This window comes from Phyllostomus discolor, chromosome 13, assembly GCF_004126475.2.
Source record: "Phyllostomus discolor isolate MPI-MPIP mPhyDis1 chromosome 13, mPhyDis1.pri.v3, whole genome shotgun sequence".
NCBI lineage: Eukaryota > Metazoa > Chordata > Mammalia > Chiroptera > Phyllostomidae > Phyllostomus > Phyllostomus discolor.
The window spans coordinates 52,405,727-52,433,056 of record NC_040915.2 but is presented as its reverse complement, the minus strand read 5'-3'; the positions used below and the strand labels follow the sequence as shown (position 1 = coordinate 52,433,056).

General features: G+C 52.9%; 1 protein-coding gene across 2 annotated transcripts in view; it reads left to right on the top strand.

The window, feature by feature from the left end:
• Window positions 1-27,330, top strand: part of MYO1H (myosin IH) — a 35,126-nt gene that overhangs the window by 6,216 nt on the left and 1,580 nt on the right. The window contains exons 6-30 of one of the 2 annotated variants that reach the window (XM_036014853.1): window positions 1,536-1,634; window positions 2,637-2,750; window positions 3,056-3,127; window positions 3,974-4,093; window positions 5,147-5,214; window positions 6,014-6,119; window positions 6,628-6,708; window positions 8,984-9,075; window positions 10,627-10,721; window positions 12,429-12,475; window positions 14,664-14,744; window positions 15,422-15,527; window positions 16,060-16,177; window positions 16,787-16,900; window positions 18,860-18,936; window positions 20,247-20,315; window positions 21,628-21,712; window positions 22,520-22,679; window positions 23,230-23,313; window positions 24,115-24,208; window positions 24,414-24,469; window positions 25,255-25,390; window positions 25,783-25,853; window positions 26,007-26,104; window positions 27,112-27,211. In XM_036014853.1, coding sequence (XP_035870746.1) covers window positions 1,536-1,634; window positions 2,637-2,750; window positions 3,056-3,127; window positions 3,974-4,093; window positions 5,147-5,214; window positions 6,014-6,119; window positions 6,628-6,708; window positions 8,984-9,075; window positions 10,627-10,721; window positions 12,429-12,475; window positions 14,664-14,744; window positions 15,422-15,527; window positions 16,060-16,177; window positions 16,787-16,900; window positions 18,860-18,936; window positions 20,247-20,315; window positions 21,628-21,712; window positions 22,520-22,679; window positions 23,230-23,313; window positions 24,115-24,208; window positions 24,414-24,469; window positions 25,255-25,390; window positions 25,783-25,853; window positions 26,007-26,104; window positions 27,112-27,211 — 2,343 coding nt within the window. Of the gene's footprint in view, window positions 1-1,535; window positions 1,635-2,636; window positions 2,751-3,055; window positions 3,128-3,973; window positions 4,094-5,146; window positions 5,215-6,013; window positions 6,120-6,627; window positions 6,709-8,983; window positions 9,076-10,626; window positions 10,722-12,428; window positions 12,476-14,663; window positions 14,745-15,421; window positions 15,528-16,059; window positions 16,178-16,786; window positions 16,901-18,859; window positions 18,937-20,246; window positions 20,316-21,627; window positions 21,713-22,519; window positions 22,680-23,229; window positions 23,314-24,114; window positions 24,209-24,413; window positions 24,470-25,234; window positions 25,391-25,782; window positions 25,854-26,006; window positions 26,105-27,111; window positions 27,212-27,330 lie in introns of those variants that run through there. The other variant, XM_036014854.1, reaches the window with a different exon arrangement.

Here is a 27,330-nt window from a genome sequence, read left to right as displayed (position 1 = left end):
CCAGCTCTAGGACGCCTGAATGCCCAGAATGCATAGCACCTGTCAGCATTTGATGTCATTAGCACCTTTTTGCCCCAAGATTTTTGGATCTTTGTCTTCTTACAGGGCCCGGCTTTGACCGGAGGAGGTCACCTGGCAGGAGGCATACAGGGATGTCACTTGAGAAAGGAAACACGGTCTTACAAAATGAATCTCCAAAACCAGCAACATATCACAGTAAATCAGGGAGGAAAGGATGATAGAGATTTGTCTGGAAAAATAAACCTAAATAATGAGGATAAAAGAATGTTACGATCTTTTTAACAAGCTTGGCACTAATTCTCAGGACAAAGAATAAATTAAACAGTTATATTTTTCTTTTTGAGCACCTAATTTTCCCAACAAAGCTGTGTGATGGCATCATGTTCGGCTTTGCATAGCGTGATCAAAGAAGAGCAATTTCTAAACATATGTAAGGGTTTCACTCATTTTCCTAAGGGCTCCTCCCAACCTTCCATAACCCAGTCATTCCCTCTGGGAGTGCAGAGCCACGGCTTCATCCTTGTAAGTTTGTTCTGACCAGGTTAGTTCAGCCAGCCCCTCACGCCTTAGCGGCTTTGACGATTCCAGAGTTTGCATTATTTTGATTCATTTCACGACCTCTGTAACTTTGGCAAACTCCGTGGCTTTACTTTGCTGTGCATTCGCATTGCTCCCAAACCACCAGGTGCACTCGAAGGGCCGACTCCACAGCCCCTGGGCCTTGGGGGCGGGGGAGCGGAGCAGAGGCTGCTGGGTGTGTGGGAAGGGATATTGGGGAGGGGGGGGTGCCGTAAATTTCACACTAGCCAGTTCCCTTTGCAACAAGGAAATCGTGTAAGCCAATGAATCTTCAGAGAACCAGGAAACAAAGAATACCCCATTCTCCAAAATCAAAATAATCAAGAAACCCTCACCTAGAATTTTTCTCTTTAAATTGTGACGTTGGTTGATCCGATACTTATTTAAAAGACCACTTCTAGGGTTAGTGGGTGAGGTCTCATCACACTTCCGCTGTGATCATTTTCACATAGTCTGTGTTTCTCTCCAAACGCCAAACTCTCCTTGAGCGACGGTCCCCTCGCATCGAGTTTTGGCTGGTGGTTGCTAAGTGCGTCCAGACTGTTTTCAGAATTCAAGCTGTCATTTCCCCCTGTGTTTCAGCAGATACTTATTGAGATGCGTCTTCAATTTTTTAGAACAAAAAATGGCAAGAAAACCTCTTTTTAGAAATACACAACAAGATATACCACTAATATGTAATTTCACAAGTTTTCCCAGGGCAAAGCTTTTTAAATAAACTTCCAAATAAATTTGAATAAAGCGACAGTGGGCGAATTGCCCTACGCCAGATGATCAGAGTAAAATACATTTTTTCGCCATTCAGAACATCCTATAGAACTGGCTCTTGCATGCTCGTGGGGAAAACCATTTATTTCCATGTAGGACTGACTAGATGTTCCCGTGACTCACTGTCCTTACAGCAGCGCCAGTAGCAACCCAGTTTTTGTCGACAGGGTCACGGTGCCAACGAGTCATCCGTTAATGACAAGAACGACTGGCACACGGTCTCCAGTGCCTTTTCTGTCATCGATTTCACGGACGATGACCTGGAGGTATGGGCCCTGGTGAGGTCTGGGGTTGAGCGGACAATACTGTTTTGTTTCATTGTGTTCAAGGAACTCATTCATTTGAGGAAGGGGAAGGGAAGGAGAAAGAGAAGGAGAGAAATGCCAGTTGGTTTCCTTTCGTATGTGCCCCAACCGGGGACCGAACCTGCAACCTAGGCCTATGCCCCAACTGGAAATAGAACCTGCGACCCTTTGGTTTGTGGGACAGTGCCCAACCAACGTCCGGGCTGATCCTGGTTTCTTGGTGATTGCGTGGTAGACTTGCTAGATTCAGCCGACGACAATGCAGGATGCCTAGTCATGTTTTCATTTCAAATAAGCAATGACTGATTTTTTTTTTCTAGTATAAGTCTATCCCGACATGGCACGGGACCGATCTCCACTAAAACATTCCTCGTCGCTCATTTGAAATTCAAATGTTAACTGGGTGCTCTGCGTTTTCCTGGCAGCCTTAGGGTTTCCCGGCGTTGTGTGAGAGGAGGAGGTGGTTTCGCTTCCCCTCAAGTCCAGTCTCCCAGAATCTTGTAGATAATGGATTCTCACAGAATTATTTACTCTTCTATTTTGAAACCAACTGGAACAAATCGTAGGATGTGCAAACTTTTTTTTTTACATCTTTTGGTCTTTTATTATTAAACTATTGGTCGTTCTAGGACAATATGATTCGCTCACACACACACACAGCTGGGACCATGGCGTTTGAACATTACATGGTTCATTGGGTGGGGGGCAATATAAAAATAAGAGCGTCCTGTGTGGGAGATTGAGTGAGACATCTCTCTCCCTCCCCTCCTCCACTGAGGCTCTTACCCGCCCCAGCCTCAGTATCTGAAGTGGATGAGAGAAATTTGGGTATGTGAGTGCGGGGCTGGAAGTGGGGGGGGCAGTTTTCCCTCGGGTGTCCCTCCCACCCCCGATGACATGTATCAATCAGGCAGCTGCCGTCTTCTCTCCCTGTCCCTCTCTCATCACTTCCCGAATTCCTAGAATCTCTTTGGAATCATTGCCAGCATCCTACACCTGGGCAACATTTGTTTTCGAGAGAACCACCGAGGCTGCTCGACCATACCCGTCATCCACGAGATCAAGTGGATCGCCAAGGTGACGTTCACTCTCGGAGGTGGCGGGGGTCAGGGGACAGTGGGGAGCCAGACAGCTGGACACTCACGTCCCCAAAGGACATGGCTGGTGCCATGTGCTTCCCAGTTAGGAGATGTAAAGAGCGTAGGGGTAGCAGAGTGTGGCGAAAAGCCAGTCGGTTGAAAGAACTAAGGTGGTCTGTTTTGTATTAAAGCACAGTTATCCGTCAGGGCGGATGACCCTGAGCTTGGAAACTCCACGAGCTCTTCAGAAGCTAGTGGTGAAAATCAGGTCACTGAATGGCATTTTGGTTTTCTTTCATGCAGCTCCTGGGGGTCCAGCCATCAGCCCTTCTGGAAGGTCTCACCCATAGAAAGATCGAAGCCCAAACCGAGGAGGTAACAATGGCTCTGGGTGGGAATGCACCTGTCGTCCCTTCTGCTGCTGCCAGCAGGACGGTGGCCCCGGGGCGGGCAGACCCCCAGACACTGCCCCCCTGGTTCTGCACGACCCAGCTCCTGCCGGTGTCTCCTGCCTTAGCTTCCTCATTGCCCCACATCGCATCATCACTCGCTCTCCCTGCCTCCCAGTCGCCAGGCCTTCCCTCCACAGCGTCTCCGCATGCGCCGTTCCCTGTGCCAGAACACTCTTCCCTATGCTTCACCTAGTCGGCTCCCTGTCCCTCAGTTCCCAGGGCCATTTCCTGAAGGAGCCTTCGCTGTTTACCTCCCCCTCCCCCACAGCATCGTCTGTGTCTTGTATCTTCTTACAGCACTTGTCTCTCTCAGCTTAAAGAGCAGCATGAGTCCTTTGTGTGGCTCATTGAATGCCTCACCATCACCCCAAATGTGAGCCCAGCTCACAAAGGTTGGAACTGTGTGTCTCTCTTTTTTTTTAGATTGAGAGAGAGAGACATCAATTTGTTGTTCTACTTATTTATGCATACATTGTTTGCTTGTATGTGCCCTGACTGGGGATCGAACTCACAACCTTGTCCTGTAGGGACAATGATCTAACCAGCTGACCTACCCGGCCAGGACGGAACTGTTTGTCTTGGTCGTGGTTGTGTCTCATTAGCTCAGCACGGTGGCTGGCAGCCAACAAATAGCAACTCTGTGCACAGGTGACGGGGGGGGGGGGGGGGGGGCATCTTCCCTGGGGGTCATCATTACAGGGTAATTTGAAAACTCAGGGGACTTTTTTTTTTTAAACCTCTGTAACGACGCACCTGTTGTTGTTTCCAGGTGATGTGTCCACTGACGCTGGAGCTCTCTGTGTACGCTAGAGACGCAATGGCGAAGGCCGTGTACGGGCGCACGTTCACGTGGCTGGTCAACAAAATCAATTCCTCCTTAGCGAGCAAGGTCAGCCCACACGTGTTGGATGACTTGCCCTCACTAACGTGGTCATGCTTTATTAACTTACAGTGTTACCTAAACAGGTCGTGAGAATTGACCTTCAGCTCCTCATGGGTAGGCTCACAAAAATGCCTGCTGAATGCGGCTTCCAGTGTGCCCCAAAGCATTTGAAGCACGCCAGCTGGCTTTAGGTATACACAGAAACTCTTAATGTCAACCGTAGTGTCTTTAACACATGTCAGACAAAACAGGACTCCGCGGAAGTCACCCTGCATACACACTTCCTTTAGACGTGGAAGTATTTACATAAAAAGGGAATTGACTCAAACCTAGACATTAAAGAAACGGTGCAAGGGCTGAAGTGGCGTGGGTGTGGTTCAACTCAGGAGGTCAGCGTGCCAAGGGCAGGTGTGGGAGACGTCCACTCAGCACAGGCGTCCTTGGAAACCTTGGGGGTTCCATTCCAGCCCGCCGCAGTAGAGCGGAGCAAGTCGTAACCTTTTCGTAGGTGGAGGGTCTTCCCTTCGGTGTGTAAAGACGCAACATCTGTGAAGTGTAATCCTGGGCACAATAACGGGAAGCGTGCCCGTACACCCTACATAAGGTCAAATGGTGCCCTTTTTAAAATCAGGCACATGCTCCCTTAAACATCCATCCTCTCCTGACAGCGCTTGGCCCTTTGTTTAAAATGACATCCGTACCGCCTGTCTTCTCTGCTGGATAGGCCTCCCCTGGGCGGGCTGGCTGTAGGGTCCCTCCCTGCCTGCCTCCGCACTTTTCTTTCTCCCTTCCGGGTGGGGTGTGGGCTTGGGGGGCTGAGGCGGGTTAAGTGAGGGAGTGAGGCGGGAGGGGAAGGTCTGTCTGCTTGGGCGGTGGATGTGGAAGCCAGATGGGAGCGGGCTGGGGAGATGGTTTCCACCCTGAGGTTCTTCCGTGAGCCCTGGCTGGAGAAAGGAGGGGTGACCTTTATAGCCAAGGCCCAGCTGGGGGCAGCCCCCAGGTTTTGAGCGTCTCCAAGTAAGAGAGCTGACAATGAACCACGTGTGTTGTTTTGACTAGGAGTTCACCAAGAAAACCGTGATCGGACTGGTGGACATCTATGGGTTTGAAGTCTTCGACAAGAACGGGTGAGGCCCCCTGTTCCTCCTCAAGACCCGAGTCTGGTGCAAAGCATCTTGAACCATATCGGAGTTGATTTTCCCATTCCTAGGAAGCCTCCAGATCGGCACAGGTTGTTGTAGAAGTCGAGTAACCATAAAAAAGGCAAACGTCTTTGAGCTTGACTCTTGTGATCTATTTAGTAACTTAGTTGCTCCATAAAGGTTTTGGTTCTTCTATGTTAAAAAACATCTTTTAAAATGAGCAAACACGATAGAACCGAAAGCCACAAGTAATACAAACAAACGGACAAACTTATTGACACGGACAGCAGGGTGGGGGTTACCAGAGGGGGTGGGGGGCCAGGGAAAATGAAGAGGGCAAAGGGAGCAAACGTATGGTGACGTGGAGGGGACCAGAGTTCTGGTGGGGGGCACCCAGTGCGACACACAGATGGTGTGTGTAGACCTGCACACGTGAAACTCAGTTAGTAAACAATGTTACGCCAAAAAATTGAATTAAAAAATAAATACAATTTTCAACAATTTGAAAGAGATTTTACATATTTATTTTTGAGAGAGTGGAAGGGAGGGAGAAAGAGAGGGAGAGAAACTTCAGTCAGTGGCCTCTCCCACCCACCCAGCCCCTCGGCCTGCACCCCAGGCCCGTGTCCCCACCAAGAACCAAACTGGCGACCTTTCAGTTGGCAGGCCAGCGCTCACCCCACCGAGTCGCACCAGCCAGAGCATTTAAAAAAAAGTAAATAGAATTAAAAAAAAATTGGTCTACTTGCATAGCTTTAGTTATTTAAATCTTTCGCCTCTCTAGTTTTGAACAGTTTTGCATAAATTACTGCAATGAGAAGCTTCAGCAGCTCCTCATCGAGAACACCCTGAAGGCGGAGCAGGCAGAATATGAAATGGAAGGAATAGAGGTAAACACTTTGATGTTTTCTCCTCATTCGACTTCTTAATCCAGTGACAGATATTCCCCTGAGAAATGTGGTTTCATCGCTGATTTTCCCTGATTAGTACTAAGGGTTGTTTTTCACTCCTCCTCTGCTTATTTTCTGGGAAATTATTATTATTTTTTAACTTTATTTATTTATTTTTAGAGAGGGAAGGGAGGGAGATAGAGAGAGAGAGAGAGAGAGAAACATCAATGTGTGGTTGCTGGGGGTTATGGCCTGCAACCCAGGCATGTACCCTGGCTGGGAATCGAACCTGGGACACTTTGGTTCCCAGCCCGCACTCAATCCACTGAGCTACGCCAGCCAGGGCCGGGAAATTATTTTGATACTCAGGAAGTATTATTTTTTTTTGGTAATATTAGAGATGAAAATCAGATTTCTGGGGAAAATGTGGGAAAATCCACTTAAAAGAAATACATGTTCTGTCTCTCTAAGTCCTTCCTGGAGACTTCTTCCCTCTTTGTCGTTTTAGTGGGAGCCAATCCAGTACTTCAACAACAAGATCATCTGCGACTTGGTTGAAGAGAGACACAGAGGAATCATCTCTATTCTGGTGAGAACATTAAACGCTGACCTTCGAACCTATTCGTACGGTGTTTAGGATGCATGGCCGAACTTCTCCCACGACCAGAAAGGGCTGAGGGTGGAACCCACCGACGACTGACGTGTACAGGCTGAGCCGTTCTGCCGAATTCTTGCTCGGAGCTCTAAGCTGCGCTCTCCCCTCTCCTTTCGATGCAGAGACCTGCACAATGCAGGCCCCGGGGAGGTGGCGCGGAAAGGCCTCTGCAAGGAGAGCCTGTGCATCTGTCTGCCACAGACAGGGCAGGGCGGGCCAGCAATCTGGGGGCCCGTGGGGGCAGGTGTCTGGTGGCAGCTGCAGGGCGGCTGCTTTCGTGCTTAGCATCGAGCAGGAAGCCAGAAAACATGAAGGAAGGCTTTATTTTTTTTAAAAAATCCATTGAATCTGAGCTGAGGCTCCAAGGGGTGGGCCTGTGACCTTGTTTTGGACTGTTGGGTCTTCTGAGAACATCAGCGTCCTCAAATCCACAATTATTCCAATTTCCGAATATCAATTTTTTTTTCAATCGACTTCCCAAGTTCTGAAGGCTTTTTTAAAAGATTTTTTAAAATTTATTTTTAGAGAGAGAATGGAGGGAGAAAGAGAGAGAGAGAAACATCAATGTGCGGTTGCTGGGGGCCGTGGCCTGCAAACCAGGAATGTGCCCTGACTGGGACTTGAACCTGCAACACTTTGGTTTGCAGCCCAAGCTCAATCCACTGAGCTACACCAGCCAGGGCTTCAAATATCAATTTTTAAAACAAACTCTAAAGACCAATGAGAAATGATGTCCTTGCCTTGCTTTTCATTCAGGATCACCTACACCACTCTTTGCCTCCCTTTTAAGGAAATAACCGGCACCTTTCAGCCCCCCAGCCCCCGCACCTCCACTGCCCAACCTAAGTGCTGTGGGAACCCAGCATGGAGGAGCACAGCAGGGACATTAGTGAGTGGTGACTCTGGTGGCCAGGAGCATGGGCACCGCCTGGGTTCACATCCCAGCCCCTTTGCTTGCTGCCTGTGTAACCTTAGCCAGGTGTCTTAACCTCTCTGAGCTCCAGTGTCGTCATCTGGCAGTGGGTACAGCGCTCACCTCAGAGAGGGGCTGTCAGGACACGTTCAGCGTGAGGCTGTGCGCAGAGGGCTCAGAGCTGTGCCCGTTCCATGGAGAGCACTCTGACCTCATCCACTCGGCAAACACCTGTCGACTGCTTGCTTCGTGCCAGGGTTGCGCCCTGTGCTTTGGGACACAGCAGCGCACAGACCGGATCAGAGCCCCCGCACTCAGGAGGCTGCACATGCTGGTGTGGAGAGGCTGACAGCAAACAGGCGAATGAATGGGCAGACTCTGTAGATTGCGCAATGGCGAGGAAAAGATACGATCGGCTGTGCTGGGGAAGGGGCTCCATCTTAGGTCAGGTGGTCGAGGAGGGCTCACTGAGGAGGTGACGTGTGAGCAGAGACCACCCGGAGGAGGTGCGGGCACCCGCCACGTGCACACCTGGGAAGCACGTTCCAGGAGGCGTGGATGGGCGTGAGCTGGTAAATGCACACTCACTGCTCACACGGATTGCCAGACTAGCCTTTTATGATATTTTAGTAAAAAATACTTCTTTCTGTGTGGTTTTCCATAGATGGAATCAGACAGCATAGAAATGCTGCTTTGTAAGAGTTGCCTTGCCAGCTTCAACCAGGTTTTTGGTGGTGCTTTTATTGTTTTAATGAAAGCTCCAGGGTCAATTCATCCTTCATTTTTCAGGCGGTCAATTAAATGTCATCCACGTTGAAGACCCGAAACAGGAAGTAGAAAGGCATAGCTTGAGAAACATGAAAGGTTAGGCTCAGGGGGTCTTACAGCAGGCTTTCCGTGGAGGCTGCGCCCCGAGTGAAAGGGGACACGCATGTTCTTGGCCAGCAGTGTGGCGTGGAGACGAGATGAGGCTGAGTGTCCAAGACTGCTGGGCCTGGGAGCCGGGAGTGTCCTCAGGGGGACTTGGGAAATGAGCATCAGGGGGGCGGCAGAGTTGGGGTGTGTGTGTGTGTGTGGTTTCCAGTCTCTCTGGTTCCATGGTGTCATAGTCAAGTCCGAGAAGCCGAGCACTGGTGACAGGTTAGCCACGCTACCCTGACATGTTCGCCTGAACTTGTGTGAGACGACAGACAGTTTGTTAGTCCAGCACATTCTGCCACAGCTGGTGAAAGCAGTTCACCTTGGACTTGGGGGAGTGTGGGGCTGTGCACCGAGGCTTCTCTTTTCCTCTTGCAGGATGAGGAATGTATGCGCCCTGGCCCTGCTACTGACTTGAGTTTCCTGGAGAAACTGGAAGAGAAGGTGGGGAAGCACGCGCACTTCCAGACGTACGTATCTCATTTGACAGGCTGTCGCACAGAGGAAGATCGGTGCATGTCCATTTTCTTGGGGGTGGGGGCAGTGCTCCCCAAGAGTGCAGCTCCGTCTTCATCATGGGAATCCCGTTACGATGCACCGTATCAGGCATAGCGGGTCCTGAGTACCATTGTTTTGTTGTAAGGTTGATGAGATGCCGTAGGAACTTGACTCTTGTTCACATCAATTCGCCGACAGTAAAACTGGTTTTATTATATGTCGTTTTGCCGTCATTCCCAGAACCTACTGACTGTGTTAGGCGAGGGCTCGCTGTATATGCATACCTTTTGTTAGTGAAAATCACGCTCAGATTCCAAGTCAAGTTTAAAAAGATTTTTGTATCTTGTTTTGTTCATGATCACTTCATTTGGGACCTGTCCACATGCATGTGAAATAGTCTTTTCTTTCAAAAAGATCAGGTACAACCTACACACGGTGACGTGTGTAGATCGGAAGTGTACCACCTGGCGACCTTTTGTACCTGTGTGCACCCACATGCCCACCACACAGATCCAGACGTAGAGAATTTGCAGCACCCCGGAAAAATTGACCAGAAATTTAACTTCGTCTCTGAGATGAGGAGAGAAGTTAAGAACGAACGCTCTGGAGTCACGAAGGCCTTGCTTTGAGTCCCGGTTCAGCCATTTATTAGACACTGGACCTCGGGCAAGCAACACTCCTGCATCCGTGTTTTCTGTCCTGCGAGACGGGGATGCTGGTGCACAGCCCATGTAAAATCATTTTTACTGTACATTGTGCTGCCGCCACGTGGAATTGTCAATGACAGCATCAGTCACCTTGTGCAGTTCTGACCAGACAGTAAGAATTCGGTAAACGGTAGTGGCTGTCTCAAACCAGCTGTAGAATATTGAAAGGATACCTCGATGGAATTGGATAAGTAAGTGAATCCAGAATGGAAAAATAAACGGGTATACTCACACGTGAATGAAACGTGGTTTTGGAATGAACAGTCTCTGACTCCACGCGGTGACGTGGGAGGCCACACGCACAGAAGTCGGAGACACCACTGAGCTGCACTCACTCGGGAGAGGTGTGTGTCAGTGTGGATGTGTAGACATTTCAAGAGAAAGTCCTTTAAAAAGTATGAATAGCCAGCACCTGAAAAATAGCATCTCATGAGTGTTTTCGTCTCTCGACATCATAAGGATGGAAGGGAGTGAGACTGTTTCTTTGCTGCCGCCCGGAAAAACGGAAGTCACTCCATTGTAAAAGCTAACACACTTCTGTGGTCCGTGTATGGTTTCCATTCCTCAGTGCCCTTGAGAAGGAAGGGGGACCGTGGGCCTTGCTCTCGAGCCGAGATGAGATAGGCAGCAGGGCTCCCTGGCTGCCACCCCGTGTGGTCAGCGTCCAGCGCTGGCCTGCGGGTGAGGGTCCCACAGTCCCACACCCTCCCAGGGGACTTCTCTCTCTCTCTCTCTCTCTCTCTCTGCTCTCTCTGCTGGTGTGTTTTGTTGCCACGAAGCAGGAAGGTTCAGCTCGTGTCTGTTTCCCTCTTGTAGCAGGAAGCTGGCGGGTCCCATGGGCCGAAAGAGGATTGGCTGGATGGAGTTCCGTCTGTTCCACTACGCGGGAGAGGTCACCTACTGCACCAAAGGTGAGTGTCCCTGGGGCCCAGGTCACAGCTCTGTGTCCCCCAAAGAAACGCCACACACCCATCTCAAATGTTCCCCAGCCCCCCACGTAAGCACGCCACGTGAGAAATCTTCATTTATTTACCATATATATTACTATATATATGTGTGCGTATCCACTTCGAGGTAATTCACATATCGTATATTTCACCCACTCTAAGTGTGCAACTCAGCAGTTTTTAGTGTATTCACTTTGTAGCGGTGCAGGTGCAGCTACCGCCACGGTCAGTTTTAGAACGCCCCATCACCGGCCAAAGAAGCCCTGTGCACAGCAGCTGTCCCCCCCTTCCCTGGGCCCCGTCTCCCCGCAGCCCTGGACAGCAGACTAGTCTGTTGTCCTCTGTGTCTCTGTGTTTGCCTGTCCTGCACGTTTCACATACACGGGGCCACACAACTGGGCATCTTCCGTGTCCGGTGTAATTTAATGCAGGACAGCGATTTTCAACCCTTTTCATCTCATGGCACACAGGAGCTCATTATTAAAATTTAAATTTTGACTAGAACTCTTGTATGGTCAGAAATATATTTTTCGCCAATCTGACCACAATCATGTGAATGTACTTAGTGCCACCGGACTGAGTACTTAAAAACAGTGAAAGTGGAGTCACGTTATGTGTGTTGTATCCCAGTGAAAATGTTAGTTTCGGCACCTCCCCGGTGTCGTCTGGGAAGGTTGGATCTGAGACATTTCTGATGCATGCCTTGTCTTTATTTCTGATGCTTGTCTTTTTAAGTTGGTTTTGGCTTGATAAGGATACTTAGCTACTAATTTGATTATTAACTGATTGGGTCTTAAGGGACACACACCAACTCTTAAATAAATCGGAGGTGGTGTGTGTCTTCCTTTGTACGAAGGTGCCACTGGTCACCACCAGCCCCGGCGTCTGGGTGTTGACTTTTCTCGGTGGTGGGGCCGGTCTTCTCATCCCCCTCCGCAGTCTCCCAGGGCGGCCCTTGAAGTTCCGCGCCCCCTCTGTTGTTCGTTATTCCTGTCCATTATTGCCGGACCAGGGCGTGTGTGCAGGACGGTGCGTTCGTGCGGCCCATTGGGACTCAGAGCAGAGCATGCGTCGTAAGCTCGACTGCAAACACCCCGTTCTCCAGTCGTCTCCCCTGGGGACCCCTGGCAATGCCTGGAGACACATTCGGTCGTCCCCACAGGAGAAGATGCTACTGGCGTCCAGTGGGTAGAGGCCAGGATGTGGCTCGGTGTCCTACAATGTACCAGATGGTCCCCACCACAAAGAATTGTTCAGCCCTGGCTGGTGTAGCTCAGTGGATTGAACTCGGGCTGTGAACCAAAGTGTCGCAGGTTCGATTCCCAGTCAGGGTACATGCCTGGGTTGCAGGCCACGGCCCCCAGCAACTGCACATTGAAGTTTCTCTCTCTCTCTCCCTCCCTCCCCTCTCTAAAAATAAATAAATAAAATCTTTAAAAAAAAGAAAAAGAAAACTGAATATTTAATGAAAATTAATGATATAAAATGATAACTAAGAGTATTAAAAAAAAAAGAATTGTTCAGCTTCAAATGTCATAATGCCAAGGCTGAGAGCTCTTGTCTGATCATAAGAGATTCTTTTTAGGATTTCCTTTTTCAATTAATGAGGATGGAATTGCATTTTGAGGCAAAGCCATTGATTCCAAAATTTTTTTACTCGATATTTTGTAGGATTCTTGGAAAAAAACAATGATGTCCTCTACAGACATCTGAAAGAGGTAAGTCTGAAATGTAGCTATACATGTTTCTGATGGATACGAGCTATCACCTATGGCCCTGATTTCGGGTCGATTTGCTCTTCCGGATTCTCCTCTCTGGGCATTGTGTCGGAACTCCAGTGTGCTGGAGCAGACAGTTAAGATGACTGTGTGAACTCATCACTTAATAACCCCATCCAAGTGTGCGTGGCGCCCCTCCCGTGTGCCAGGCACGGTGTTAGCACTGGAGTTTCAGGGTGGGAGGCAGAACAGTGGCCAGGAATACATATACACATACACAAGGAAGTTACCCACCAGGGGAAAGTGCTACGAAGAACATAAGCAAGGGACCGTGATTGAAGGGACATCTTTAATTTAGTTCAGAGGATCAGAGGAAACGCCCCTGTGAGGGTGGCTTTGAGCTGCAACCTGAACGGGAGTGGTCATGGCCATGGAAGGATCAGGGTCCTTCCGGGGAGCAGGGCCGGCATGTGCAAGGGCCCTGAGGCGCAGACGAGCTCAGGGCGTTCGGTGAGGGGTAGTGTGAAGGGAGGGGGCCCAGAGCTCCGCAGGCTGAGGTCCCCAGGGAGGAGCAGAGATTTTGTTCCGCTGCTGTGATCATATGCTGGGGTGCCATGAACTCTGCGGATACGGAAACGGAGACCCAGAGAGGTTGTGACGCGCTCCAGGTCACATCTTGGGATGCGGCTACAGCCAGGAGTAGCCCTGGGGCTAAGTCCCAGGCTCCCTCCATATACTGTACCGGCAGGAGAGCCCTTAGGCTTTTAAAGCTTTTATTTATGAAATAGTTAACTGTTTTGTACCTGAGTATATTTTATTTAATACAAAATAAATTGTGCTTTATTTAATTAGCTTGGTTTATAAAAAACCTTAGACCTTAGCATGCACACGATATACATATTTCAGGTGTCCAGCTTTATTTTTTATTTTTCTTTTAAATGTAAAGTTTTTTTAAGATTTTATTTATTTTTAGAGAGGGAAGGGAGGGAGAGAGAGAAAAACATCAATGTGTGGTTGCTGGGGGTTATGGCCTGCAACCTAGGCATGTACCTTGGCTGGGAATTGAACCTGCGACACTTTGGTTCACAGCCCAAGCTCAATCCACTGAGCTACGCCAGCCAGGAGGTGCCCAACTGTATAACACAGCACCTGCACACTTGTGGTGCACCCGCCACCCGAGGTCCAGGCTCCTCTCGTCAGTGTGTGTGCGGCCCCTTCTCCCTCCTCATCCTCCCCTCCCTGCTTCCCTCGGGTGACCACCATCTTACTGTCTGTGTCTGCAAGTCTGGTTTCTTTGTTTTCTTTATCCATGTGTTGTCGTTGTTGTTTCATACCCCACATATGAATGAAATCACACGGTTCTCACCCCTCTCTGTCGGACTCACTTCGCTCAGCACGACACCCTCAGGATCCACCCACGTCGTGGCGAACGGCAGCATTTCCTCGTGTGTAGGTGTGCACCACGTCTCCTCTGTCCACTCGTGGGCTGGAGCACACACAGGTCATTTTCCTGTCTTGGCCCCGGTGAACACCGCTGCAGTGGACATGGGGGCACGTGCATCTTTACAAATAACCGTTGCCAGTGTGTTTCAGACAGACACCCAGCAGGGGGATTGCTGGGTCACGTGGTCGCTCTACCCTTAATCTTCTGAGGAACCTCCGTACTGTTCTCCATTGTGGCCGCACCGACCTGAGTTCCCAGCAGCGGTGTGAGAGGGAGGTCCTCTCTCTCCGCGCCCTCCACGGCACTTGTGGTTTCTTGTCTTGTTGATGACGGCCATTCTAACCAGTGTGAGGTGGCCTCTCACTGTGGTTTTGGTCTGCATTTCTCTAACTGGTGATGTCGAGCATCTTCTCATACATCTGTCGGCCCTCTGGGCGTCTTTGGAGATCCCTCTTAAAGAGCCCATTTATTCTGGAGCAGTGGGTTGGACTGGGAGCAGTGATGGCTCCTTGTGTCACAGGAAGAACAGTCACATGGCCTCCCCAAGCAGAGAGAATATATATACATATAGTATCTGCACATTTCCTTCCACACTCGACTGTGGCTTCCCCCTCTTCTCCAAGCGCTCCTGGAGCAAACGGCTCCAGTCCTCCGCGCACACTGACCTGCGCCCGCCTGACTGGCGGCCCCTCGGTGCTGTCTGAAGCAGCGCGCACGCGGGGCACTCACTGCTGTCTGCTGCAGGTGCTGTGCAGCTCCCAAAACGGCATCCTGAAGGAGTGCTTCCTGGCGGCCGAGCTGGACAACCGGCGACGGTCGCCAACGGTGAGTGGAGACCGTTGAAAAGACGCCCCTGTGAAGTCGGAAAGGCAGCAGAGACCACCCAGAGGGCGCCTACAGTTCTTCCCGGCCTCCTGTCCTTTTTGAGTCCTCTGTTTTCCCTTAAGTATCCCTCTCCAGTGGGTTCTATTAGATACACACTTTCCAAGGTTAGCAAGCGATGTGGTCACGTGCGGGCATTCTCTGAACACCTGCCGAGTCAGGCACGGACTGGGCTGAGCACAGGGGAGTCAGCAAGAACAACACAGACAAGGTCCCCGAGCTCCTGGGGCTCGTGATCTAGTGGGGGAGGGTATAGGGAAAGGCCAACCGAAGGGGTGTGAGTGCCGTAAAGGAAGCTCGGAAGGAGGGAACGGGAATGTGGGGGTGGCGGGCGGGCGGGTGTGGCAGCATTGCTGGCCCTACCAGGCTCTAACTGTGCACCTGCTGAGTGAGCGCAGCATTCTGGATGGATGCTCATCTCACCCCTGCTTAACCAGGCTGAGCCCGGGCTTCCCGGCCAGGACCTCCAGAGCCTTCTCCCAATGGGGGACAATGTAACAGGCGGAACAGTCTGTCGAGAGTCTGGGTCTAAAGGGCCAGAGTCTTGTGCCCTAACCCGTCTCTTTTTGGCATTAATTGGGAGCAGCCATGTCTCCTTAGCTCGTTCTCTGCCCCTGCAGGTGGGGACGCAGTTCAAGAACAGCCTGAGCAGCCTGCTGGAAATCCTCATCTCCAAGGAACCTTCGTACATCCGCTGCATCAAGCCCAATGAGAAGAAAGAACCCAGTGAGTTGTGAATCGTTCTGAACATGAGCTCAGGGCCGTGAGGCTGGGAGGAAAACCCCCACAACACCACAGGCTCGTGCTTGGCCTGCGGACGTAAATCGTTTTCATTTTTCATGATAGGAGGTAAAGAAATGGCGGGATGTTCGTGGTTCTGGGTGAGCATTGCCCAGATTTTGGCCCATTTCAGGAGCTACGCAGCTCAGCCAGCTAGTGAACAGGGTTTCAAAACGGTCTGTGACTGGGCTGTTTTCTGCACTCACGCCATGGTCTCTAACAGAGTCACACAGTCAGAGGCTCACAGGGGCCAGGCAGGGAGTGCAGATGAGTGACGCAGACTGGGCATAAGGCAATAGGGAGTGGAGGGGACTGCGGCAAACTGCAGAGGGCATGCTCCATTAAGGGACAGCGCTCCTCCCTTCCAGCTATTGTTGTCATGAGGTCGTCAGCTTGCAGCCTCTCCTCCGGGCCCTCGTGGTTGAAATGGAGCCCTGGGGTGTCCTTCCCTGTCCCTCTCCCTTCCGTGTTTCCACAGGCAAGTTTGACGACTTCCTCATAAGGCACCAGGTCAAGTACCTGGGGCTGATGGAGCACCTGCGGGTGAGACGGGCCGGCTTTGCCTACCGGCGCAAATACGAGCATTTCTTGCAAAGGTAAAGTGTGTTTTGTTGATCTGAGGCCAGTAAAGCCAGACACCTAGAGTTGTCCCCCCTCATCCATGGAGGGCAGGTGCCAGGACCCCCAGCGGATGCCTGAAACCACACACAGTGCTGAACCCTATTTATTTCACTGTTTTTTTCCTAGTCATACATGCGCATGAACAAGTTTAACTCACCAGTTAGGCACAGTGAGAGATTAACGATGACTAATAGTAGGATAGGACAATGAGAACAACATACACAATAAAAGTTACGTGAACGTGGTTTCTCCCAAACTTCCTGATTATACCGTACTCGTCCTTCTCCCTGTGACGATGTGAGACGATTGCACGCCTTAGTTAAGAACTCTCGCGTTTTCACTTAGAGGAGACATCTCATGGCTTCTCCGTGACACGTCGGAATTGCCATCAGCATTACCCTCGTGCTCTGGGGCCATTACCACGTAACACAAGGGTGACTTGAACACAAGCGCTGTGACAGTGACGTGACAACTCAGAGGGCTCCTGAGTGGCTAAGGGGCCGGCAGGGTGGACAGCGTGGGGGCGCTGGACAACAGGGGTGGTTCACAGCCTGGCTCCCGGGGTGTGCCTCTGCCCTCCGCAGGTACAAGTCCTTGTGCCCAGACACCTGGCCGCACTGGCGCGGGCCTCCAGCAGAGGGCGTCGAGCGGCTGATCAAATACATTGGCTACAAACCGGAAGAGTACAAGTTAGGCAGGTAAGCGGCGGGCAAGTCACTGTCACCATGTTTCGGCCGCTGAGCCATATCCATCTGGAGCCCAGGGATTCCTTTTTCAGGATGTCACGTAGATTTGCCAGTGGATTCGTCCATCCACTCAATTTAAATGCAGCTCTTTACAGGAAAAACTCTCCCATGTGTCTCCTTCACTCTCCATGCTCAACTCACTCACAACACCCCACGGCACTTCTGACACCAGCGGGGGGTCCTGCGGTTTCACTCAGTTCTGACACCGTCCACCCGGAGCTGGTGTCCGCCCGCAGGTGAAGGCCCGGTCCTACAAGGCAGTGCCTTCCCCACAGCAGAAGCTAATCCCCAGTCCAGGCCTTGGGTTTGAATTACTTGCCAGAGCAGCTGACAGAACTCAGGGAAACATTTCACTTAGTGGGTTCCTGACTCATTACAAAGGTGCGGCTGGGTGGAAGAGCTGCACAGAACAAGGTGCATGGGGAGGGGCGGAGCTCCCACACCCTCTCCAGGTGCACCCAGCTCCTCTGCAAACCTTGTCCTTCTGGGGTTTTTATTACAAGAGTTTTGCGAGCGGTGGCACTGGTTTGGGACAAAGACCAAATACGCATTTCTTGGAAACTCTAATATCACAGGCTCCAAGTGCTCAAAGGGGCAATATTGTGGCTAGCTGGAGAAGATTTATACGGGAGCCCTGGGTTCGAAACCTCACAGGGGCCTGGAAGATGAACCTGTTTGCTTGGAAAATGAGGAGGGGCCCAGGGTGGACCCTCTCACCTCTGTGTGTCTAGAGTCTTTCACTGTTCAGATAGATTTCACTGTTCAGATAGATGTATGCAGGCCTCTCAGAGGGGGCATTAGAGCCTCTGTGATGTGAAGGTTCCTTCAGCTGCAGGGGTCCTGAGCAGGACGGCTTTTGCATACATCGAAAGCTTTGAGGCAACATGCATCAGGGCGAGGCTGGAAGATTTGCGCCTGTTCTGCCAGTCATTTTGGTTAATGTGGTTGCAGGAATGGTGCCCAAGCCCGAAGGGGGTCCGTTCCCAGACCACTGAGATCCCAGCTTCAGGGACCTCTCTGCCTTTCAACCTACCAGTGGGCTTGCCCTGTCGACACCCGCTCCTGCTTGCGCAAAGCCGTCTGCAGCCACTCTGCCCGCTGTCCATCCTCACACTTCTATTCTGGGCCCTGCTCCAGCAGGCAGTTGTTTTTCCAAGCCAGATCCCTGAGAGCCTGAGGGAGGCAGGCCAGGGAGGTCAGAGGGTGGGTGGGATCCATCCCTGCTCCGTCATCACCTGCCATGAGGAGGTGGGTCCTGTGGGTTGGCACACTGCTGCCCCCGGTGGCTGTCCTGGGAAGTCCCCCCCCCAGGGTAAGTGGGTGGGGCAGGCATGCCAGGTCCCTATTTACAATTTATCTCTGCTAGTTAGATGCATATTCTTTGTCATCACTTTTTAAAGCCCAGGGGAGCAACCGCAGGTGAGGATGGTGCATTAGTTTTCGAGGGCTGCATAAAAACTGAGCACCGACGAGTTGACTTAAACCAAAAGAAATGTATTCTCTCACAGTTCCAGAGGCTCAAGTCCAAACTCACGGTGTTGGCTCCCTCAGAGGCTGCTCCCTCTGAGGCTTTACGGGAGGGCCCTTCCCTACTTCTTTCAGCTCCCAGGGGCTCCTCACGTTCCTTGGCTTGTGGCCGCGTCACTGCAGTCTCTGCCCGCATCTTCGCAGGGGCCCCTTCCCTGGGTCTCTGTGTTCCTTCCTGTCCCTTTAAGGGCACAGTTGGATTTAGGTCCCACCCTGAGGACCTCCTTACCTTAATTACATCTGCAAAGGCCGTTCTTTCCGAGTAAGAATCCCATCCTGAAGTGCCGAGTGGGTGTGGGTTTGGGGGAACCCTATTCAACCCGCTACAGATGGTAACGGCCCAATTCATAATTAACACACACTCTTTTTTTTTCCCGCTTCCAGAACCAAAATATTCATTCGTTTCCCCAGAACTCTATTTGCTACAGAAGATGCCTTTGAATTTAGTAAACATCAATTAGGTATGAATTTTTTTTCCTCACCTTACTTCAATAGAACGTGAAATGAACAAGCTTAGCTTGGGATACATCTTAAACGTGGTGTTGGCTACAATGGTAGCAGCACTGGCTTGGGGAAGCAGGAACAAGATACGGGATTACGGTGAAATGCATGCGAGTTTATGCTTTGGTGAGTGTTTGGAGGTCGTCACGGATGCACACGGAAGCAAGCACCGTGGTGCCGCCCGATTCCAGCTGGGATCGAGCTCCGTTGTCCCTCGGGAGTCCACCCCCCCTTAAGTGGATTTAAAGACTCCGTTTGTGCAACTACCTGGTGTTGGATGGTGTAGCTTCAGAGCCTACAGCCAGGGCGTGTGTTGTGAGTGGTAGAGGAGAAGAGCGAGTGGCGGGAAAATGCAAATGATGAAAAACTAAAACTACAGCAGGTGGGGGGGCTCCTCCCTTGACGCCAGCCCGCCGAGGACGGTGCCGCGAGAGCGGTCTGGGTGCTCGCTGTGTGTGCTGCGTCCTGAGTTCTCTGTCCTTGTGACCTCATTCTGTCCTCAGTGTACACCTGGGGGGAGAGTGTCCCCTCCACTTCCCAGTCAGGGTCACTTGCTGGAGGCCACACAGCTAGTGAGCAGCAGAGCTGGGGTTTGAACGGGGGTCTCTGGCTTCAGGTCCTAGATTCTGAACTGCCGTATTGAGTGGTCTCATTTTTTTGACCCCTACGCAGCAGAGGGCACCAATCACTGGCATCTGGTCAGCGGGCAGGTGCCGGCGCTGTGGAATGCCTGAGCCGGCGTCTCGCCCCAGCTCCCAGGGGAGGGGACATGAATGGTTTGCAGGAGCCTGGAGGAGCTTGTGGTGGGACCTGTCACTGGGAGGAGGAGGTGGATGGAGACAGGAGAAGCTACAGGGGCAGGGTGTGTGGTCCCGCAGCCCTGGGGTCATACCCGGCCTTGGCAGCCGCACTGCCTTGCAGCTAGCGAGTTAGCAAGTTCCTCTGCCACCTGACCTGCATGCTCGTTAGTAAAACGTGCTGGTGCCCGCCTTGTGGGAGGTGTGTGGGGGGGTGAGGATGAAATGTCATTCCTGACACGGAACCAGGGTGCGGCAGCACCGCTAAATGGCGGCTCCGGCCCTTCTCCCCTGGGGGGAAACGCAGAGGAAGGCAGACAGAGCTCCAGTGGTTGGGCAGCTCCGACAGCCAGGCCGAGCCTGGCCCTGCTGAATGGGCTTCCTGTCCCCTCGGTGCTGCGTGCCCCAAAGGTCACGACTGCAGCGATGCACACAGGAGGGTCACTTCACCAAGACTCTTGTTTTGTTTTAAGTTGCGAGGATCCAAGCCACGTACAGAGCCTGCCTAGAAAGGAGAGCCTACGTGAAGAAGAGACAAGCAGGTGAGAGCCAGACGGGGACTCGCTGGTCTGCAGTGGGCCCGTCCCGGAGACGCAGGCTCCCGTGTGCATCCTCCCCACCAACCTGTCCTGGAACCCGGGGGTGGGGCGGCCTCGGGATCCCGTACTGGGGCCTGTTCTCCTCTCTCCTCTACTGACCAGAGATGACGACACGGTGGGACTCCTTTGTCCCATGGACACAGTTTGTGTGACCCACAACATCTGCACGTTTAAAGAAAAACTTCTTAAAGGTCACTAACCCCATGAGTACCCTCGGAGTCCCTTTCCTCTGTTCCTCCCTGATCCCTTCTCATGCCCATCCCCCGTCTTCTGAATTTTGCATTTATAATCCCCTTGGGGTTTTAAAAATAGCTCTCCCATGCGTGGATGCACCACGCGGTGTAATCATAGGCTGGCATGGTTTGAGCTTAATCAAGCTACACTGTATTTTTTGCAACATTTTTGCACTCCAGATTGTTTTGCAGATTCAGTCAGTAAACGTTTATAGTTACTTTGATCCTCGAATAGCCATGCACTGTATCAGAGGTCCAAGAAGCTTTTTCTTGAAGGAACACATAGTATTTGAGACCCGTGGGTCACACAGTTTCTCTGGCAGCTACTCAACTCTGCTCCCGTAGAGTGACGGTAGCTTTATGCAAATACATAAATTCACGGGCACGGAAGTGTTGCAGTTCAACTTCATTTATACACAGGCGGCCAGCCCGAGGGCTGTGTTCTGCTTCTCCCTGTGCCATCGGAATGTACACAATTTAGCTGTTCTGTTGGTGGACATGTGGGTTGTTTCCAGCTGGTTGTGGTTTTTTTTTTTTGTAATGAGATAAAAAAATAAAAAGCATAAAAAATCTAGATTAACTGAGAATAATATGAAAAGCATTTAAAAATTGGGAGACAAGCCAGAAATCTAATTTTTGTGCCCCAATTTGCTTAGGTAGCTCAGTTTTTAAATGTGGACGATCGAAGTGAATGCAGTGAAACAGACAAAACACGTCAGCAGACAGACGTGCACAGTGAGAAGTGTCAGCCGTCTTGTCCCTGAAAAGGATCTTGGGAAAATGTAGTTCCTTTGTGTAATTTTGGGGCTCCCCATAGCACCCCGTGTCCCTCTGTCTTTCTAGTGCTGTGTCCCTCTGAGCGTGTGCCTCCCCAGTAAGAACTGATGGTGTTCGCCTGACTTCCATGTTGGGGTCCTAGCTGAGAGCCGTTGCGGGCATGTGGATGACTAATTCTGAAAAAGCCTTCTGCATCTAAATACGATCGTGCCCCACCTTCTAATGCCGGCCGTGAACTCTTTCAGCCATCAAACTGGAGACCCACTGGCGTCGAGTCCTGGCCCGGAAGAAGGCCGAAAGGAGAAAGTGGGCCGTGTTCATTGTAAGGAGGTGTGTCCTCGGGGACAGGCAGGAGGAGGGGCTGCTCCGTGCTGGGGTGCTGCAGAGGGGGTCACGTTCTGGGCTGAGTGTCTTGGATTTGTGCAGAAAGGTAACCTTCCTTTTGGGATGTCAACCCTTAGGAACTCAGTTCTCTTTCCTCAGAGCACCCTGAATGCTGGTCACAGCTGAGTGCATTTGTAGTTTCTCTGAGTCCAGTTCAGAAGTCAGAGTCAAATGCCAGGCAGGTAAAGGAGGCGAATTTCGTGAGCTGGAATAAGGCAATAAGGCATGGCGGAGACTGCGGCAAACTGGAAAGCTCACTTCGCCTCGGATGACAGGCTACTGCAGAGAAATGCCAGGCCAGCACTGCCAGACCTTCTGATTTTTCAAGGGAAGCCGAAAACCTGGCTTCCATGTAATACCTCCTCTTTGTTGTCGTTGGCAACTAATTCAAGCTATCCCAAACAAAACAAAAATAGCGTGGGCGAAACGGAACCAGTCCTGGGGCAGATCTGGCTTGTGGGCGACATTCCTGGCTGTGGCCGACAAGACTGACGGAATCTTTTGGCGTCTCTGGGCCACACGTTAAATACACAAATGCTAACGACAACATGATGAGCAAAAAAAAAAAGGTTTTAAGTAAATTTACGATGTTGTGTTGGGCCGCATTCAGAGCCATCCTGGCTGCATGAGGCCCGCAGGCCACGGTTGGACACACAACCTCTACCGTTTGGTGTCCTCTGAGCCAGATAGATGGAGAGAACGAGCCCCGTGGAGCAACAGGTCAGAAAACCAACAAACCACTCTCCTACTTAGGTTCATAAAGGGGTTCATCCACCGAGACAGGCCCCTCTGTCCCGACAACGAGGAGTTCATCGTGTTCATGCGAAAGAATTACATCTTGAACCTTCGGTATCACGTCCCCAAGAACGTCTTGGACAAGAGCTGGCTGACGCCTCCTGGCATCTTGGAAAACGTAAGGACTCCACTCCACTGCGACTCAAGTTGCACGTGCCCCGGGCCCGGGGGGAGCTTCAGCGTTTCTTTGCTGCCTCCCCAGCATGGGGGGGGGGGGCTGCCGTCACAAAGCACGGCCTTGCAAGGGTGTGGCATGAGCAGTCTCACTCCTCAGAATCTGCAGTGGCCTTACTGGACGTATATAGCCATTGAAGGTCTGTTTATACACAGCCCTTTTACATGGCGTCTGTCCTCCACGTGGCCTTCCAGGAGGGTCAGGTGACTGTCAGCTCCAACAGTGTTTGTCTCAAGGGTGGCCCGAGGACCCTCTGTGTGCTGTAAGATTCTTGAGCCCTAACCTGGACCCACTAAGTCAGCATCGTAGGAACCTCGTTTCAGACGGCTATTGGGGCCTCAAATACACTCAAGACCCACTAGCTCAGCGGTAGCGAAGCCAGCTCACAGGGGGAACTGAATTCAGCTGTGTTCTCGAAGCTTCCGTCTGGGCGTGGGTGGGGCGTGGGTGGGGGGGCGCGAGGGACAGCAGTGTGTCCATGTCCTTCGCGCAGGCGTCGGAACTGCTCCGGAGGATGTGCACGCGGAACCTGGTGCGGAAGTACTGCCGTGGGATCTCGGCCGAGAGGAAGGCGCTGGTAGGCACGTGGGCTGCGTGTGGGGACCGGACGGCCGAGGGGCGGGCACTGGCCCCACAACCCGGCTGTGAGCCGTCCGCAGCCGCCGTTCTGCCCGGAAGTCAGGGGTCACGCTGGGCCCCGCCTCGTGCACGTGTGGAGGACTAAACACGCAGACCACTCAGCACAGCACCCCTGGTGGGGGGTGGCTGTTATCACCAGCATCACTCACGCCGTTGCCGTGGGCAACAGTCCAGACGGTGCCCACAGGGAGAATGCAGGACCCCTCTCTGCCGGAGGCCTGCTTTTGTTTGTGCTCCTCCGCAGGTCAGCAGGCTTTTCCCAAAAAGGGCTCAAGAGGAAAGGTTTTAGGCTTTGTGGGCCGCAGGACCTGTCACAGTTACTTAGCCCCGCTGTAGCAGCCCCGGAGCAGCCGGAGACGGCGATGTGTAACCGAATCGTAGTCTGCTCCAGTAAAACTGGACTTGCACACGCCCCGGCAGGAGGCGGGGCCGGGCCGCGGGCTGGAGCTGGCCGATCGACCTCTGACCTAGAAGACGCCACTCCCTGAAATTCTGACAGTTCCACTCCCGGGAAGCCAGTGCAGGTGGAAGGAACGGGCATTACTATCAAGCCCGGTTCACGAGTGCACCCTTCAGGGCACTGGCCAAAGTCAGCACTGTGTCCCGGGGGGGGGGGGGGGGCGTGACAAAGTTCCCACAGCTTGTCCAGGGACGTGTGCAGTGCCTGCACCTGGGACCAACCCTGCTGTCCCAGGGGCCCGCGGCCACCACGTCTGTCCCTTGAATTGTGTGTCACCAGATGCAGCAAAAGGTGGTCACCAGTGCAGTGTTCAGGGGGAAGAAGGCAGGCTACGCGGAGAGTCTCAATCAGCCCTTTGCCGACAGCCGGATAGGTGAGCTCGCGTTTCCGCCCGTGCCCTCACTGTCCTGTTTCAGAAGAAGTCAAAGGACGACCTTCAGCTCCGCAGCTTTTCCCGATGCCTCTTCCCCATCGGCTGAGGTCCTGGCCACAGAGGGACACCAGGCCGGCGGATGCCAAGGGCCCCTGCCGAGGGTGGTGCTTAGCGATGACTCACTGTGTTCTGGTCCCCTCCCTAGATGAAGGAGACATCAACCCCAAAGTGCTCCAGCTCCTCAGCAACGAGAAAATCCAGGTGAGGAGGGAGGGGGCGGGCGTGGCCTCCACCAGGGTTCCTGATGGCATCGGGGCGGGGTCTGCTTTCTGCTCGGAGTCCAGACACGTTGCGTGTACCTGTGGAGTGGGGGGGGGGGGGGGGGGGGGGGGGGGGGGCCGGGCTCTGGACTGCGACGCCCTGGGTGCACACTAAGAGTTGGGGACCATGACCATCAGATACCTGTTGCTGTCCTTACGGTCCCTATCAGTCACCCTAGGAAGTGCTGGGTCTTCTAGGAAGCTGAGGGAACTACGGCCATGAACTTCATCACTGCACGTGCCCTAGCGGTGAGCAGGGCGGCAGGGTGCCGGAGCACCGAGCAGCTCTGTGACCCCGGGCAGGCTCAAGGAGCTCTCGGTGGCCCTCCTGGCTGCTCTGTCACTTCTGGTCCCCCGGGGATCAGAAACCTGAGTGGCTAGAGTGGATCATGCCCTGGCTGAGGCCTTTCATGCAAACGGAGTGTTCTAGAGAGGTCATCGTTGTTGACCTCACAGAGGAGACCCGTGAGGCAGGTGGCCGCCACTTCGCCTCCCCGAGAAGGGCCACGCGGCAGGCAAAGCTAGGGACAGAAACCTACCTGGCTGGGAGCCAGGGTGCCGGGAAAACCCGTTGACGCGAACCTGGCTGAGCCTCTGTCTGGGCACGTGGACGGAAGGTTCCGGTGCCGGTGCCAGAGCCAGAGTCCGAGCGGCCAGGAGCCCGGAGCTTTGCCCCGTCCCCCACAAAGGAACCCCCCCCTCGTAGTGATGGTAACCTCCTTGCAGTACGGCATCCCGGTCATTAAATACGACAGGAAAGGCTTCAAGGCACGACCCCGGCAACTGCTCCTCACTCAGAAAGCGGCTTACGTGGTGGAGCTGGCCAAGATCAAGCAGAAGATCGAGTACTCGGCGCTCAAGGGTAGGCCGCAGGCAAGCCTCCGACAGTTCGCTGGGTGGACTTGGGTCCTGGGCCCCCCCCGGCAGTGCAGGGGTGTCGCCCCCGAGGGAAGACATCAGTGTGTTAGTAGGGGGGGGGGGGCCGGCCTGGGCCTGTTATTCTGGTGCAAGTACCAGTGGTGTCCCCTGACTTTAGTCTGCAGGCTGGACAGTGGTCACAAAAACGGTGACTTGTTTTTTACTCAGGGTGCCCCCTCTGTAGCCCAGCGGCACGCAGACTGGGCCCAGTTTGGGGCGGGGAGGGGGGGAAGAGGTGTGGGGTTGGGGAGCCCCTAGGCAGCCGCACCTCCTCTTCCATCTGTGCTAACGCCAAGCTGCCTGGCTCCTGGCTCCTAACTTTGAGTCTGTCTCAAGGCATCTCCACCAGCAGCCTGAGTGACGGGATCGTAGTCATTCACGTGTCACCAGAAGCCAACAGGCAAAAGGTAACTGATGGCCACCAGGCGCCGCCGACACAGGGAGGGGGCACACTGCTGAGAGGTTCCGCGGACCACGGAGAGACCGCGTGCCGGGGAGCACGCTCCCGCAAGGGGTCGCCTCTGAAGCGGTCCTGCCCTGCCCTGTCCCCCCCACCGCAGGGGGACGCCATCTTACAGTGCGAGCACGTCTTCGAGGCGGTCACGAAACTCGCCATGCTGGTTAAAAAGGAGAACATCGTCCACGTCATTCAAGGCAGGTAGGCGGTTCCACCTCTGGCCGAGGAGGCAGTTCGATGTGAGAACATGTATTGATGCCTCAAGGAAGACGGGCACGAGAATCATTTCACTCATCCTGCCTCCCAGCGGGGGGCGCGCAGGGGGCCTCTAGCGGGGTCCCCTGGCCCTGCTGACAAAGAACTTCCTCCCTCACCCCTGCGACTGGGGCTCCGGAGGAATGAAGAAGTCGGTGCTCACTCCCCGACCTGTAGGAACCGGGGTCCCACCGGAGGGGCTCATGTGCCCGAGGGACGCTGTCTTGGGGCCAGAGCAAGTGACAGCCACACCTGTGTGGTTGGAGCCTGTTTTGAGGGGACACTGTTTAAGCGCAGTGGGCCTCGACTTTGCAGGCTGCCTGCAGACCGCTTAGGGGAAACGCTAGTCTCTTTCGGGAAGGAAGGAACAGTACGGGGCATGTGGAGTACGTAATGCAGTTCCCTCCACAACTGGAGGAGGCGCCACCTTTGCCACCTGACAGGCGCCAGGTGGTTACACAGCAGCGTGTGGACTGTCGCACAGCCGGTCAGGGACGGTGCTCGGTTTCCCAAGGCCACGCTCCTCCTCCTCCTCGGGCTCAGTCTGGCACCGCACCCCCGAGCCTGCTCCTGGAGCCCCCGGGGGAGCGGGCTGCCCCCTCAGGCTCCTGCTCCCACCGCGTCCTGGCCTTCACGGCCCGAGGAGCAGACCCACCCGTGGGAGCAGGAGAGGCGGGCACTGCGGAAAGTGGCGTTTCCGTCTGGCTCTCCCTCTGGGGCAGACCCAGCCCACCACGAGGGCTGTCGTGTGAAGGCGGTAAGTGGTTCTTCAGACTCCGAGCCGGCCCTGGAAGAACTGAACATGCCGTATGGAATAAAACTCTGTACTACAACAGGAGTTCAATCCTGAAACCCGTAAAACTTCGTTCCTAAATCTCCTCTGCAGACCAAAGGCTGAGAGGAAGAGAAAATAACTATGTCAGTAATTCTTGCTTCGTGTATTTTATTTTAAGTTTACAGTTTTATATCAGCCCTGGAAGAGAAGGCACCATAGTTTTCGACACGGGGCCAGAAGAGCAAATCTATAAGGATAAGAACGGGCAGTTAACAGTGGTGAGTGGCTGCGCCCCCTTTAGACGGGAGTAAAGATTGCAGCTCCATCAGTGTCAGTGTCTCTGTGGACGGACTGAAATCAGGAGCGAGTCTACCTCTTTCTAGTCTGATCCTACATC